Here is a 16,578-nt window from a genome sequence, read left to right as displayed (position 1 = left end):
CATGATAGCTGACCAAAGGCATCACCATGGTGTCAGGAACACCAGGAGTCACACATACCGAAAAAGAGAGAGACAAAGGAATAGTGCAAGTCATTTGAAATCTCAAAGCCCACCCCCAGTAACACACCTCCTCCAACAAAGCCCTTTAATTTCACCACCTAAGGACCAAGTATTCAAACATATGAGCCTATCTGAGCCATTCCCAATCAAGTCCCCACAACACTGAATGTTAGTAATATAGGAACTGGATTATAGGCTGTACAATAATGAAAAATACAAGCCTAATGCCCACTACTGCCAAAATGTCAGATCCTGAAAGCTATCTTTGCAATGTACTTCATTCAGCCTAATAATTGGTACCCTCCTTTACATAATAATATAATTCTGATATAAATTAATTATTGGTTTGAGGAATTATTTAGTCTTCATATCTATTTAAATATTCTGTTAAAATAGAAAAAGATACATAATAGTAATGCAACTATTCAACAACTATAATTAACAGGAACCTCTTTCAGAGAGATGTCAATGGAAAATAGTGTGGCTAAAACAAATTTTCTTCTGAAATACATCTAAATAATTTAATTTGCATTTTCTGAGGAATGAATTTGTCTTACTCCCACTGAACTTTAAAAATAAAGAAGCAAAATCCCAGTAGAACTCACATTGCCTATTTTAAATTTTAAGAAACATTTTTTAAGAAGAGGTCAGAAGATCTGAATTTTCATTTAATTAGATCAAAGCCATTAACTATTTGTGATAATCATCTTATGTGTTTTGCTGTACCGATAGTTAGTTGGAGCTAATGAGAGTCACCAACACAAGTAATGATTTGTATGCCTTTTTTTCTCCTCTGGATGCATGATTGCCGTGATCGCCCAGTATTAAAAGCCTCAGGAGAAACATAGTATCTCTTTTAGGAGTATCTGAATGCTTAAGAAATAATCACTTTGTATTTTTGAGAGAGAGAGAGAGAGAGAGAGAGACTGAGAGACTGAGAGACAGAGACAGAGAGAGACAGAGACAGAGAGAGGAGAAGAGAAGAGAAGAGAAGAGAAGAGAAGAGAAGAGAAGAGAAGAGAAGAGAAGAGAAGAGAAGAGAAGAGAAGAGAAGAGAAGAGAAGAGAAGAGCAGGCATACTACCCTGGAGCTTACTACATAGCTTATGCTCATCTTGAATTAATAGCAATCTTCTTTCCTTCTTCATATCCCCTAGTACTAGGGTTATAGGCATGTACCTCATGGCTGGTCATAAGGTAAGTGTTTTTTTTTTTTAAGAAAGAATGTAGTCACAGACTAGAATACAAGTATGCATATTGCTTTTAAAATCCCAGATGTCACGAGCTATAATTTTTATTTTTTCATCGGAAAGTTAGATTTCATTCTATCTCCCTTTAATATTTAAACATGTATTGTCTAAATGTATGTGATTTTTTTCTTTATTTGACTACCATTTTAAAGGGCAACTGTAGTTATTAAAATGAGAATGACATCTATAGGACCATATGTTAAATGCTTGGTCCCCGGTTGGTGGGAGTGAAGAGCAAGGTTATAGGAATCTTAGGTCATGGATTCTGGATGGAGGAAGTATGTTACGGAAGTCAGACTTGCGATTTTTATGTCTTGCCTACCTTCAGTCCGTCTGTCTGCTTCCCACATGCAGTTGACCTCTCGGCTTCCTGCTCATGCAGACCTGCCCTCTCTTCCATTATGGGCATCTAGACACCCCGAACAGTAGCCAAAATAAACTCTCATTTAAATTGCTTTTGGTTATTGGTGTTTTCTTACAGCAACAGTCAGCAAAGTGCTTGGACCAAACTTCACTCCCAGAACTCACATACAAAAGCTGGGCATGGGGATGCACACTTGAAATTACAAGGTAGAGAAGGGAGAGACAGGAAGACTTTAAGCCCTGCTGTCAAGCCAATCTAGCCTGTCTCAAAAACAAAATGTAACAAAACAAACAAACAAGCAGATAAACCACTGACAACAATAAAACATACACAGAGCCCAAATATCTATAGGACTGAGGAATGACATCTGAGGTTGCCTTCTGGCCTCCACATGCACTTATTCACATGAGCACATTAACCTGCACATGTAGTGAACATGAATACATACAAACATGTATATGTACACATATTAAATATTTTAGGGAGCATTCTATATGTTAATGCTATATGCTAATGAATGTGTATGTATATATAAATATGTTTGTGCTTTATGACATGGTCAATAAGACTTTAGGGACATGTGTGCTAGCAGCATAAGCAGTGAGATACATATGTAAATCTTAAGGACCATGTTGTAAGTACCAATTGAGTCTTCAGTAAGCTTATGAGAAATTATCAGCAACCATTAGAATAGTATAGCCCTTTTATTGTTAATCTTCATTGTCAGCGTGGCCGGAATGGGAGTCACTGAGAAGACACACAATTGGGAGTGTCTGTGAAAAAATTTTTATAGAAAACTAACTGAGGAAGAACAACCTACCATGAGTGTATGGGGGACCATCGCCTGCACTGAATAAAATGGGGAAAGTGTGCAGGAGAGACCAAGGAGCACCAATACACAGGGCTCTCTGCTTCCTGACTGTGGATAAAATGTGACCAGCTGCTTTTGCTCAGGCCTCCCAGAAACACAGTTCTTTGTGCCACCATGCCTTTCCCCAAATTATAGACATACTCACAAACTGTAAGCAAAAGGAAATCCTTTATGTTGCTTTCATCGGTATCTTGTCACAGCAGTGAGAAAAATAGCATAGAAAGCTCACACAAAACACAAGGCTAGTGCTGAGATAAAATTTACCATGTCATTTGTAACTCTTTAAAAACACTTTATGGGTGGAATGTGAAAGGGTTTTGAGGCTTGAGTTGGAATATCCCTGCAGTTCTGTAAGCAGGTCTTAATGAGTTACTCCAGTGGGAGTGTTGACTAGCAGAATTCTGACTGAACGACCATCAGTGACGAACAATGGTTCTTAAGCATTGAGAGAAGAATAAATCCTGTTTTAGGAATTAGATTAGAGTCTGGTTTGCCTCACATGAAGGCAGCACCCCTGACTGTTTTCTCCCCACATGGACTAAGTTGTTTGCTGGAGGAAATTTCAAGACAGCAAGATATCCAGGCTATAGCATAGTGGTTATTTGATGGAATTAGTCAGATATTCAGTGAGAAAAATCAGAAAAATGTGAGAAGTGTGCAGTTTGGTGGACTATGAGCAAATTTAAATTTACAGATAAAGTAGGTGCATACAAACAGCTGTACTGGTAAAGATATTAGCATCGTTAGAGAAACCTGAGGCTCTTCATTGAGACAATATATTGTAAAAGTACACTACGGGCAAGGCTTATTGAAGGCTCCAACTGGTATAAATTCAAATGGCTTTGAAAGTAGAGAGCCTGAATAAAGAATATTGAACAGGTTCCCTGCTCTAAAACAGCTACCTATGGAAAAATTTCCCCCCAGATTTGTCAGCCAATATGTACAAAAACCATGACAGCTGTGACAGAAACAAGATAGAGTACATATTTAGTGGATGTCAGAACTTGTCAACATCTCCACAGTGCATGTTTTTCAGGCATGCAAAATGCAAGAATTATGTGGTCATGAAGGCTTGGTCTGAAGGTTCTAGAAATTGGCTGAAACCCGCTGATGTATGGCAGGTGGGATTCTCTTGAAAGAAGCATTGGGAAGACATTGCATGAAGCTATATGTTGTAATGTAGACACCACATGTTGGGGGTGCCAGAATCATGGAAAGTCCACTAAGGAAGTGCTGTACTGCATGAAGTGGCTTCCAGAGAGTCTGTGTGTGATGCAGGTGTCAGGAATAGAGGGGTAGTGATTCCCAAATATACTGGAGCCCAAATGATTGCTAACACAAGCCACAGGTACTAGATATGGAGTAGCTGGAGTTAATGTTTGTCCTTCTGAATCTGGGTCTGCCCATTCCTTTCCATCCTTCCAGGCCTTTTGCAGTAGGAATGTTGCTGTGTGCTATTACTGGAAGTATATAATGATGGAATTTTTTCTTTTCTTCCCCACTTTTTTTTCTTTTTTTAATTCACAAGCCCTCTCAATTAAGAGATTGCTATAAGTCTAACAAGAGACCTTTGACTTTAGGTTTTTGAATACTGTTAAAACTGTTAAAGACCATGGGAACTTTTAAAATTGAACTGAATGAATTGTGCATTAAAAGACAGACATCAGCCTTTGAGGACCAGACATGAAATGTGATGTTTAAAGTGTTGTGTTTCATCATTAGGATAACAGACTATAGACTTTTTGTTGATTAACCATCATTGTCACGATGACTGGGTTGGAATCACCTATAAGATGTACTGCTCCGCATGTCAGTGTGGACATTTCCAGAGGAGTAGAATTGAGGGAAAGCTCACCCTGACTGTGAGTAATGCCACTCTGTGCACTGGGGTCCCAGGCTGTATAAAAGAGGGGAAAGAAACAGGAAAGCCCAAGGAGCACCAGTGTTCATCTTCCCCTGCAGACGCTGAGCTAATGGGACTTGGGCCTCACGAGTCTGCCCCCTCTGCCACAGCTGCTCTCACCATCTCACCTGCCCCACTGTGATACACTGTACTCTGGAATTGTCAGTCAAAATAAACCCTTAAGTTGCCTTGTCCCAAAAATAAGGAAAATAAGAGAGCCAAGTCTTTATTGTGATATCAGCACAGAGGAAATGAGCATTTTATGTCAAAACTGAGTTATCTGTTCAGGGTTTGAATGTCTTATTAAGAGTCAAGTGAGGCATCAAGGAAACCAAGGAAGAACAGCTATCTCAAAGAAAATGTCTTTTATTTCCTGCTGATTTTCCAATTTCTTTCCTAGTAATTGATATTGAAGAATGTAAAGGAAAAGCAAAGGACAGTGCTGGATGGGTAGAGAGGGAAAAGATGATTTAGAGAATGGTTGGGGGCTGATCAAACTATGTTGTAGGAGATTACAGAACTTTATTTTATCTTTGAAATTTCTTTTTTATCTTTTTTTCCCCCTTTTTAAAAATTTAAATTAGAAACAAGCTTCTTTTACATGTCAATATCAGTTCCCTCTCCCTCCCATCCTCCCCTGCCCCCCACCACCCCTATCCTCCCATGAGGGATCTTTAAAGACTGCCATATCATTTGGAACAGGGTCTAGACCCTCCCCCATGTGTCTAGGCTGAGAGAATATCACTCTATGTGGAGTGGGCTCCCAAAGTCCATTCGTGTACTAGGGATAAATACTGATACACTACCAGAGGCCCCATTGATTGGCCAGACCTCCAAATTGACATCCTCGTTCAGGGTGTCTGGAACAGTTCTATGCTGATTTCCCAGCTATCAGTCTGGGGTCCATGAGCTCCCCCCTTTTTCAGGTCAGCTGTTTCTGTAGGTTTCTCAAGCCTGGTCCTGACCCCTTTGCTCATCCCTGCTCCCTCTCTACAACTGAATTTCAGAGTTCAGCTCAGTGTTTAGCTGTGGGTCTCTGCTGCTGTTTCCATCAGCTACTAGATGAAGGCTCTAGGATGACATATAAGGTAGTCATCAATCTCATCAGGGAAGGGCATTTAAGGTAGCCTCTCGACTATTGCTTAGATTGTTAGCTGGGGTCAATCTAGTACCAGATTTCTCTTTAAACCTATAATGGCTCCCTCTATTATGGTATCTCTTTTCTTGCTCTCCTCTATTCTTCCCCTGACTCAATCTTCCTGCTCCCCCATGTCCTCCTCTCCCCTCCTCTTCTCCCCTTCTCTTTCTTCTAGCTCCCTCTCCCCACCCCCATGATCTATTTCAGAACTAACGTTTTTAGGTAAATAAACTTGTATGTGTGAAGCCATGTTAAGGAGATATTCTCTGGGTTACATATTAGAGATGGTTATATATTTGTTTCATATTTCTTTTGGAATCAGGTATCTAGTGGCTGTAATGGTGGCTCCACAGTTAAGAACACTGACAGGTCTTCAAGAGGACCTGAGTTAACACCCAGATAGTGGCTCACAGCTATATGAAACTCCAATCTCAGGAGATCTAATCCCCCTCTTCTGGCATCCATGGGTACCGAGCACAGGAGACACATTTATGCATGCAGGCATAACACCCATGCAGATAAAAACAAGTAAATACTTTTTTGATGCATCAGCTATCTATTTCCTAAAGATGTTATGCTAAACTGACCAAAATAGTACTATATAAAATTTATATACATGCATGTTATTTGTGTGTGTGTGCGCGCGCGTATATACATACATATGCAACTTTAATAACCTTCACTAAGACCCTCATATCCTAAGGCAACTACAAAGACTTTTTTCCACCCACACACTATCCTGGAGCTAGAGAGAATCATTTTTTATGTTTTTGTCTTGATTTGATCTGCTTGTATTTTTGTTGTTTTTTTATTATTTTGTCCATTGGATTAGTTGGCATTTGTAACATTTGCATTTTTTTTAGGTTTTTGTTTTGTTTTGCTTTTAAGCTAGTGATTTTTTTCCTTTGATTGAACATAGTTTTTTTTCTCATGTAGTATATCTTGATTATGGTTTCCCCTACATGTACTCCTCTTGGTTCCTCCCCACCTCCCCTCTCACCTGTATTCATTGCCTTTCTCTCATTAGAAAACAAACAGGCTTCCAAGGGAAATGAAGTAAAATGTAATAAGATAAAACAAAAACTAACACATCAGACTTGGACAAAACAAAGAAACAAAAGGAAAAGAGCCCAGACAAGACAAAAGAAACAAAGACCCATTTGTTCCCACAACCAAAAAGTTCATAAAAACACTAAAGTGAAAGCCATCTTATATACAAAAAGAACCTAGTATGAACCCGTGTAGGCCCTGTGCATGCTGCCTCAATCTCTGAGAGTTCATATATATAGTGAACATGTTCATAAGAAGGCCTTGTTTTCTTGGTGTCCTCCATCCCTTCTTTTACATTCTTTCTAGCTCTTAACATTCTTTCTGATTCCTCTTCTGCAGGGTTCCCTGAGCCCCAAAAGAAGAGATTTGATGGAGATAGCCCATTTAGAGCTGAGTATCCCAAGGTCTTTCACTCTGTGTAATGTCTGGCTGTGGCTCTTTGTTTCCCTCTGCTGCAGGAGGAAGTTTCTGTGATGATGGCTGAGCAAGGCATTGATCTCTGTGTATAGCAGAATGTCATTAGGAGTCGTGTATTGCTATGTTCCTTGAGTAGAACATAAATATTTGGGTTTATTCTATGTTCTTGGGCTATCTGGTTCTTTGTGACCCAAGCAGTGTCAGGTGTGGGTTCCATCTTGTGGTGTGGGTCTTCAGTCAAATATATTGGTTGGTTACTCCCTTAAGCTTTGTAATACCATTGGCCTAGCATATCTTGCAGATAGGATACCATTGTAGAGCAAAGGGTTTGTGGCTGGGTTGGTGTTTTTGTTTTTTCTTGTGCAGAGTACTTTCCTGTATCAAAAATGCTAGCATGTATGTGTGAAGGCTCTATGCAGGCACCCCATGCTCAAAGAGTTGTGCAGGTATTGTCTTCAGCAATGGGGCTTTACCATCCATTTGTGAAGAGTAACCTATAGTCTTGACAACAGCTTGGTTGTTCCCATGAAACCCCTCTGGCCAACATCTCAATTAGTTGTAACCAAATCCTGGTGCTAGAAACTTGATTTGGTGACAAGAGATGGAAAGTAGGGCTCTCCCCCCCCACCACCACATTATTTGACAGCTTCACTTAGATTGCCTTCCTATGTGCATATTTTTAGGAACTTCTAGTATATTAGATTTCCATTGTACTCCTAAATTGGCCCTTAATTGTAGCTGTCTCTCCCATATTCCCTCCCTCATCCTCCTCTCTTCTCCCCATTTCCTACTTCATTCTCCGGTTCCAGTCTCCAGTTCCATTCATAATTATTTATTACATTCTCTTTTCTAGTGAGATATATATGTCCCCCCAGTTCCTTACTCTATACTGTGATCCTCCTATTTCAGGACCCACCCACCCCCAATACAGTATGCTTGCTTGCCTTGTGGTTTGATTTGAAATAGCTGTCTCTTTTATTTTCTGGAAGATTTTATTTAATATCAATGTTATTTTGTTTATATAATATTAGAGTTACTTAAATAGCTAAATATTTAAATATTTGGAAGAATACATGGTGAAACCACCTGTGCATGTCTTTTTCTCTGTGGGAGACTTTATAATTACAGATTCAATTTCTAAGTGATTTTAGGACTATATTTTACATATCTTATGTCAGTTTTAATAAGCTATGGTTTACTGAGAATATTTCCATTTGATCTACCTCTAATTGACTAGCATACTATTGTTAACTACTCTATCTTATGATATATTTGATGTATGGTAGGGTCTAAAGTAGCATTTTCCTCTGCATTCCTCATATTGATAAATATCCTTACAGGTTGTCATTCAATTTTCTTAGTCTATTCAAAGAACATATTTTAACTCATTGTATGAAATATTTCTTTTTCATTTTTGCTTTTATTTATATAATTCTTTTGTATCTGCTTCTTTTTGTTTTGTTTTTTATTATGGGATTTTAATGTGCTGTCTTGTTAATTTATAACAATAAATATATTGTTCATTATTTCCCTCTTTGAACATGCGCATGCACATGTGTAGTTTTTTCAGAGCATACCCTAAGTCTCAATGCATTGCCTGTCACTGGGCTCCTTTGTTATTACTCTGTTTAACTTATTCCTAGTATCCTTTTATGATTCATTTCTTTTATTGATATTTAAAAGTATGTAAGTGTTAAAACATTTTTGGGCTTTTAAGATATCTCTTTTTTTCTGACTGCCAGTTAAATCCTGTGACTTGGTTTGTGTCTATAATCCGACCACACAGGAGAAATAAAAGACTACTTGAAGTGCATAATTGCCACAGTATTTGGGACATTATTTGTATTTGTGTGTGATACATACATACATGTATACCTTTAACAGACCTTCACTAAATCTCTCCTATTGAATAAAGACTTTCTTGTGTTCATATGCTCTATTGCTCTATCTTCAACCTAGAGAGATCATTGCTTATTTGTATTTGACGCTATTTGATCTACTAGTAATTTTTGTGTTGTTATTTTGTGCATAATGTATACATGAAGAAAGAGGAACCTTTTCCTAAGTTCCTAGAAAATATTTATTGTATCTTACTGGCCAGAATTGCATGAATGTTGATCTCTGAACAAATTATGGTGGCTAAGGGGATGATGGGTATAAAACAATTAACAGAAATATACCCCTAAGCATGCATATATATGTGTTTATTTATGTAAATTTACATAGAAATAAACATTGAATTTTTTTATTTTTGGATATTTAACTTTATTTTTAATTATGTGTGTATGTGTTTGTGTGGGGGTATGTATACTTCAGTGTGTACACAAGTGTAGGTACCCATGAAGTCCAGAAGAAGGTGTCGGACCACCCCAGGCTGGTGTTACAGAAGGTTGTGAGCTGCCATGTGGGTGCTGGAAATCAAATGTGGATACTCTGCAAGAACAACTGCTCTTAACCATTTAGCCATCCTTCCAGTCTCACCCAAATATAGCTTTCTCATTCTCCCTCCCCACCCACCCTGTGTGTGTTGGGTGGGTGAAGAGGTAGAGAGAATACTGGTGAGAGGAGGATTTACTTCGAGGTACTTGCTCACATAGCTATGAGGTCTGTCATGTGTGGAATCTGTTTGGAAGCACGCTGGAAATTCTGGGGTAGACAGTAATGTTGCAGCCTTGAGGCAGAATTCCTTCATCCCCTGGGAAACATGATTGTTTGCTTTTAAGACATTGTAACTGAGTGGATAAGACATACTTCCATTCTTAAAGTTAATGTTCTTTACTTAAAACCCATTCATTGAAAAATACCTTTTTGCAACTGAAGAAGTTTGCCAGGATAAGGCAAAACATATCTTCAAATTCCCTGCTTCATTGAAATGTCTGCCCTATATATGGGGCCTATAGGCTGAAGATGGATGCCCCGATGATACAGAAGAACTTTGGGTGACTGTCCAAGCATCTAGATCCTCTCTCATTGCTAAAGTTTTGAAAGTTGCTTACAATATACTTCCTGTTTACTTAGGTAAACTAGGGTCTTTGGAGGAATTGAGAAGGATAGTTATAATTTTCCTTAGTTATGATAAAAGATAAATTATATATAAACTTTAGACTCACAAAGATAGGATAGATGATAGAATATTTTCTTGAGTTTTGCCAAATACAACAGACTAAATGTTGTAACTATAATTCTTTCCTGATGCCTGTTTTGATAAATATAATTTTACTATGTTAAATTTTAAAAAGTACCTTTTCGGCAGTACCTAAAATACTGTCTGTCACATGTATCATCAAATATGCGATTTTTAAAAAAATCTGTACCTGAACTTTTGAGGTCCTATTGGAATAGAGAGTTTGGCAGCACAGCAGAGGCTAAAAGTGTCCTTAGAGTAGGTAGAGGTTCATGTGTGGGAAGGCTGCTGTGCAGCATGGTTTCTGAACTTGAGTCATATAAGTTGATGCTAGAGAGAAAAGTTACAGAAGTAACTGCTTAATTGAAAAGTACTGATGATTTTTTGTTTGGTTTTTGCTTTTTATTTTATTTGGGCTTCCATATAGACTAACCCATGCTTTTATTCTTGAGTTACCTCTCCAGCCCCGAGAGTAATAGTGAATTCTTACTAATAATAATGTTCAAATATGAATTAGATTACTGGTGCGTACTGCAGATTAAGTTTCAATATTATATGTTCCTTGATATCTGGTGTAAATAAAATATTGTAGAACAGTATTTTCTCATGGAGTTCAGTAGACAATAGGCATAATTTTTTTCTACAGTTGTATTAAACATTGAATAGTAGTTGAGATATGATAGCATCAGTATTCCCAGGAGCAGCAGAGTACTTAGGATTTGAATTAATGATACTGAATTATATGTATGTGTGAGTGTGTATTTTTTACATTTAAATACATGGTGATTACTTTAATCTATGAAAATCACTTGTTTCCTTTAATGCCCTAACTAGAAATTTCCCTTGCTACTGTGCTCTTGAAGGTAAGATTGCCTAGCTGAACATTTCTTCTTTGCAAAGGGATTTCTTGGGCTATATTTCTGACTCTACTTGATCAGCAAGTTCAGTTCCCTGTAATTTTGGGCAGTTGTTCAAACAAGCCAATCACATCCTCTGTAGCAACAAGGAGGCACCTTTGACATCATGCAATCTTCTTCCTACATACTTGTTCGCTTTGTTCCTGAGTGATCCCCCGTGTGCTCTATGTCAATCCCAGCTCCCTCTCTCTCCCTTCCTCCCCCGCCCTCCCCACCAAGTCCCCCAGTCCCCTACTCAATATTCCCTCCGATCTTTAAGGAGGATGAGGCACTCCATGGTGGATCCCCTGTAACTGTCATTTCATCCAGGGCAGGGCCTAGGCCTGCCCCAAGAGTCCCGGCTGAGAGAGCCTCCCATATTGTGGCATGGGCACTCAAAGTTTATTTGTACGCCAGGGTTAAATACTACATAAGGCCCCATAGATTACCTAGGCCTCCTCACTGAAACCCACATTCAGGGGGTCTGGGTCAGTCCCATGCTTTCCACACAGCCATCAATCTGGAGTCTAAGAGCTTCCCTTTGTTCAGGTCAACTGTTTCTGTGGGTTAAACCAGCCCACTCTTAACTCCTTTGCCCATCAGTTCTCTCTTTCTGTCACTGGATTCCAGGAGTTCAGTTCAGTGTTTGTCTGTGGGTATCTGCCTGTGCTTTTCATCAGTCGCTGGATAAAGGTTCTGTTTCCTAGACTCTCTGGCAGTGGGATTGTATCCTGGCACTCCCCTGATTCATGTCTAAAATCCATAAATGAGTAAGTACATACTATGTTTCCCTTTTTGTGAATGAGTTACCTCACTAAGTAAGATTTCTTCTAGTGCCATCCATTTGCCTGCAAATTTCAAGATTCCATTGGTTTTTTTTTCTGCTGTAGAGTACTCCATTGTGTAAATGTGCCACATTTTCTCTATCCACTCTTCAGTTGAGGGGCATCTAGGCTGCTTCCAGGTTCTGGCTATTTATTACAAATAATGCTGCTATGAACATAGTGGAACAAATGTCCTTGTTGTATGAATGTGCATCTTTTGGGTACATGCCTAAGAGTGGAATTGCTGGGTCCTGTGGTATACTGATTCCCATTTTCCTTAGGAATCTCCATACTGATTTCCAAAATAGCTGTACAAGTTGGCACTCCCACCAGCAATGTAGGAGTGTTTCCCTCTTCCCACATCCTCTCCAGCATAAACTGTCATTGGAGTTTTTTATTTTAACCATTCTGACAGGAGTGAGGTGGGATCTCAGAGTTGTTTTGATTTGCATTTCCAGGATGGCTAGGGATGTTGAGCACTTTCTCAAGTGTCTCTCAGCCACTTTTGTCTCCTGTATTGAGAATTCTCTATTTAGTTCTGTACTCCATTTTTTGATTGGATCCCTTGGTGTTTTGGAGACATGCTTCTTGAGTTCTTTGTAAATTTTGGAGATCAGCCCTCTGTCAGATGTGGGGTTAGTGAATATCTTTTCCCAATCTGTGGGTTGCCTTTTTGTCTTGATGAGTGTGTCCTTTGCCTTACAGAAGTTTCTCAGTTTCAGGAAGTCCCATTTATTAATTGTCGATCTCAGTGTCTGTGCTACTGGTGTTATGTTCAGGAAGTAGTCTCCTGTACCAACTCGTTCAAGGGTACCTCCCACTTTCTCTTCTAACAGGCTCAGTGTGGCTGGATTTATGTTGAGGTCTTTGATCCATTTGGACTTAAGTTTTGTGCATGGTGATAGACATGGATCGATCCACATTCTTCTACATGCCAGCCTCCAGTTATGCCAGCACCATTTGTTGAAGATGCTTTTTTTTTTACATTGTATATTTTTAGCTTCTTTGTCGAACATCAGATGTTCATACATGTATGGGTTAATATCAGGGTATTCAATTCGATTCCGTTGGTCCACCTGTCTATTTTTGTGCCAATACCAAATTGTTTTCAGGACTACAGCTCTATAACAGAGCTTGAAGTCAGGGATGGTGATGCCTCCAGATGTTGCTTTGTTGAATAAGGTTGTTTTGGCTATCCTGGGTCTTTTGTTTTTCCATACAAAGTTGATTATTGTTCTTTCAAGGTCTGTGAATAATTGTGCAGGTATTTTAATGGGAATTGCATTAAATCTGTATATTGCTTCCGGTAAGATTGCCATTTTTACTATGTTGATCCTACCTATCCAAGAGCAAATTTTACAGTCTCATCTATATCCAGTGATTATTTTTAGATGCTTGGCTAGCTCTGTATCCCAAGTTTGGAATTTGGGGATGATTAAGATAGAATTCCTTTTCTCAGCTCCCATTCATGATTTTAGAGTAGGAAAAGATTCAAATGTCAGCTATTGGCATAAATGACTAGTGAAATACGTCCCAGTCCAGAAATTGTATTGTTTTTTCTTTTCTAATATTATTTTATTAACACTTATGTTTTCCAAAAGCAGGAAGAGCGTTTATTTACTGTCATTAGCTCCAGCCTGATTGCTCTGTAAATTATGTCTTTCCCTCTCAGCTGTTAACTCAAGAAACATGACTTGCTAGTTTTCCTCTTCCCTCGTTATAGTCACCAAATAGCACAATCACTGGAAACAATAGAAATGCAGTAAATACTTGGCATATAATCCAAAACAGTAATCCAGAAGTTATTCTTTCATCCAAAATTTGAGGGAAAATAACCGATCAGCTTTCAATTTCTCCTTAAATGGCATAAGACATAGGTAAATACCCTAATGGGGAATTGCCTAATGTTTTAAATACAAGCCCCTTCCATTCACTTGCAGAGGGAAGAATGAAAGCTTTAGATTGTTGCCCAATTTCTCTTTATTCATTCTCCTTCCAAAATGAATTTTAGTTGCTTTAAGGCCTCTGAAGAAACCTAAGGACAGCAGCTCACTTTGTATAGGAAGGAGAATTGGAATAGCAACATAGTGATCCAAATTTCTTCCTATGTGTTGATTGTGGATGCTTCGTGCACAGTTTGAAATTCTTGCTGGAAGCTAGAACAGTGCTTCTTCAGGAGTTCGTTAGTCTTGTTCTTGTTTTATTTCTCAAGTTGAAGCTATATAATAGCTCTATCCTAAGTACAGGCTAAACATGCACAACAGTAAAATGCTGGGAGTGAATATATTTAACAATTTTTCTTAGTTCTTTTTATTAATTAGATTTATTTTTAACAGGTACATAAAACTGCACATGTAATGGGGTAGTATGGAATACATGTATACATTGTGTGATGTTTAAGTCAGGGTACAATAGCACATTGAAAATTCTTATCTTTTCTTTAACTATGATTTAGTACCCATTGAGCAGACTTTTCCATTTTCTTCTTTCTCTGACTCTTTTCTCATCACTGAAGATAACATACTACCCTCAACTTTGAAATCAGTGTATTAATATTTCACATATGAGTGCAAGTTATGTATTACCTGTATTCCCTTACATTTCTTCATTCACTTAGCATAATGATCTCAAGTTCCATTGTTGCATTCATATAACTGGATTTCATTCATTTTATAAGACTGAATAGCATTCATGATATGTATCCACATTTTATTTTTAATACTTTTGTTTTTATGCCTACTGTATTTGAATTTCCTTGGAAGTAAAGTAATTCTTTTGTAAGAATGTCATGTGCTACTTTTTTTTACTCAGAAATTTAAGAAATTCTTGAGAAAAAATGTAAAACATAGTCCAACAAAGAAATTTTTCTGATTTCTAAATATATACTTTCTCAAAGGTATCATGCTAAGGAGGTATTTGGGCAATGTATTTGTTTTGGGTAAATCATCCAGTGATAGGCTGAACTCCCTCCGTTGGTCAGAGGCTTAAAGAAAGACTAATACAGTCTTGTCTCTATCTCTTGGATTTATTCACAGGAAACAGATCCAAGCTATGCTGGGCCAATTCAGCGAGGCAGAGTCTTTGTTAATAAATGCTGGAGTGCAGCCAGGTACTATTGATGGAGTTCTTTTGGATCTGGGGTGTTCCTCCATGCAACTTGATGCTCCTGAGCGAGGTTTCTCCCTTCGGAAGGATGGCCCCTTGGACATGAGGATGGATGGAGACAGGTGAGTATTGAAAAAGCATTTCTTCTTACCACAAGAAAATCAATTCTGAATTTAATTTCCTTGAAGACTGAAAAATTCCCAGCACACTCCCACGTCCAGCACTGTCCATACATAGTAAATCAGCTGTGTTTGGTGCTGATTATAGACTTCAGGATTTCTTTGGCTTTGGAATTCTCAAAAGAAAATGTTTACTGTCTTTACAAGAATTAGTACTGACAACTAGACTTACCAGTAGTACCAATCCAGAATAGCCTGTCTACAAATCTTACCCTTGCTTTTCATGTGTACATTGTGTCATGCCATGAATACCCTGTGGTAAAAACTCATATATAATCTCTTACCTTGATAAATGATATGATTGCTTAATTTGCATTGTGATATATTTATTAGAATCTTATTTTTTCTGAATCCTTTGCCGCCTTCTGTTTGCATTATTGGCATTCATAGGTTGAAGAATATCATGATAAAATTAAGTAATAAAATCATTTAACAACTAGGGATTAATAGTGAAGATCAAATACTCTCAACTTTGGAAATTAAGGTGGTTGTATAGACATAAAATGTTGAATAATTTCTGTGTCTTGCTGTGGAAGATGCTTTCTGTAATACATTGAGCAAAGCTCATTAATAGTAGTGAATTACCATGTTCTCAATGTAAAATCTTCTTTGGCAAATTTTAGTTTGTAAATCTACATCCATGAATTTCTCCTGGGGAACTTCAAAATAAGATTGTTCCTGAGAATTAAACCCTTAAGTCAATACCTTTTGTTTGAAACTATAATTGACATAATATATGTCTAAAAGCTGAAGATCTTTCAGGTCTGTAATATGGATATACCCTAAATGAGTTACTCAGAATAAGGAAATTGATTTACTTGATTGTGTGGGAAAATAAAAGTCAGGTATACAAAAATGTGCACTGCAAATACAAGTAGAAGGGTGGGTCATGAGAAAAACACATGTGCATATGCACACACAGTTGTTATCTGTCAAAACCTAGAAAGTGATAGATCCCTATGCTAAAGACTCACACAAGAGACATTTTAGCTTTGACGTCTTAACTCTGTGCTGACCCCAATTTCAATAACCACTGCTTTTAGATTATATTATCTTCTCGTGTAACAGGAATCCAAAATTCAAGGTCCTGAAAGACTCATCCTTTTAGCAGGTATAATCTTTGGGAGACAGTAAATTGACACTCAAGTTAGGACTTTCTCTTATGATTTTAGTTGCAGTATTCAGCGAAATCATTGGAGTGACATGGGTAAACTTGGGTTTTCTTAGAGGAGCACTTCTTCCTGCCCATCATATTACTACTTGTTCTAAAACAGATTTCTGGCCTGATAACTGCCAGAATGATGTTACTTTTGTCTTCTAGCATTATGGAAGCTCCTATACAACTATTTCATGTGAATGTACAGTAAAATAGTGTCAGACCTGGTAGCCATTGAATGC

The 16,578-nt window shown here is 38.0% G+C and overlaps 1 protein-coding gene across 3 annotated transcripts in view; it reads left to right on the top strand.

The window, feature by feature from the left end:
* The window catches only part of Mettl15 (methyltransferase like 15), a 158,050-nt gene that overhangs the window by 115,149 nt on the left and 26,323 nt on the right, over window positions 1–16,578 (top strand). For all 3 annotated transcript variants that reach the window (XM_013118262.3, XM_005064812.4, XM_013118265.3), the window contains one exon: window positions 14,932–15,123. In XM_013118262.3, coding sequence (XP_012973716.1) covers window positions 14,932–15,123 — 192 coding nt within the window. The remainder of the gene's footprint in view (window positions 1–14,931; window positions 15,124–16,578) is intronic.

This window comes from Mesocricetus auratus, unplaced genomic scaffold (genome assembly GCF_017639785.1).
Source record: "Mesocricetus auratus isolate SY011 unplaced genomic scaffold, BCM_Maur_2.0 Super-Scaffold_100004, whole genome shotgun sequence".
In the NCBI taxonomy this organism is placed as follows: Eukaryota; Metazoa; Chordata; class Mammalia; order Rodentia; family Cricetidae; genus Mesocricetus; species Mesocricetus auratus.
The sequence above is the reverse complement of the archived record's forward strand: the minus strand, read 5'-3'. Positions and strand labels throughout refer to the sequence as shown.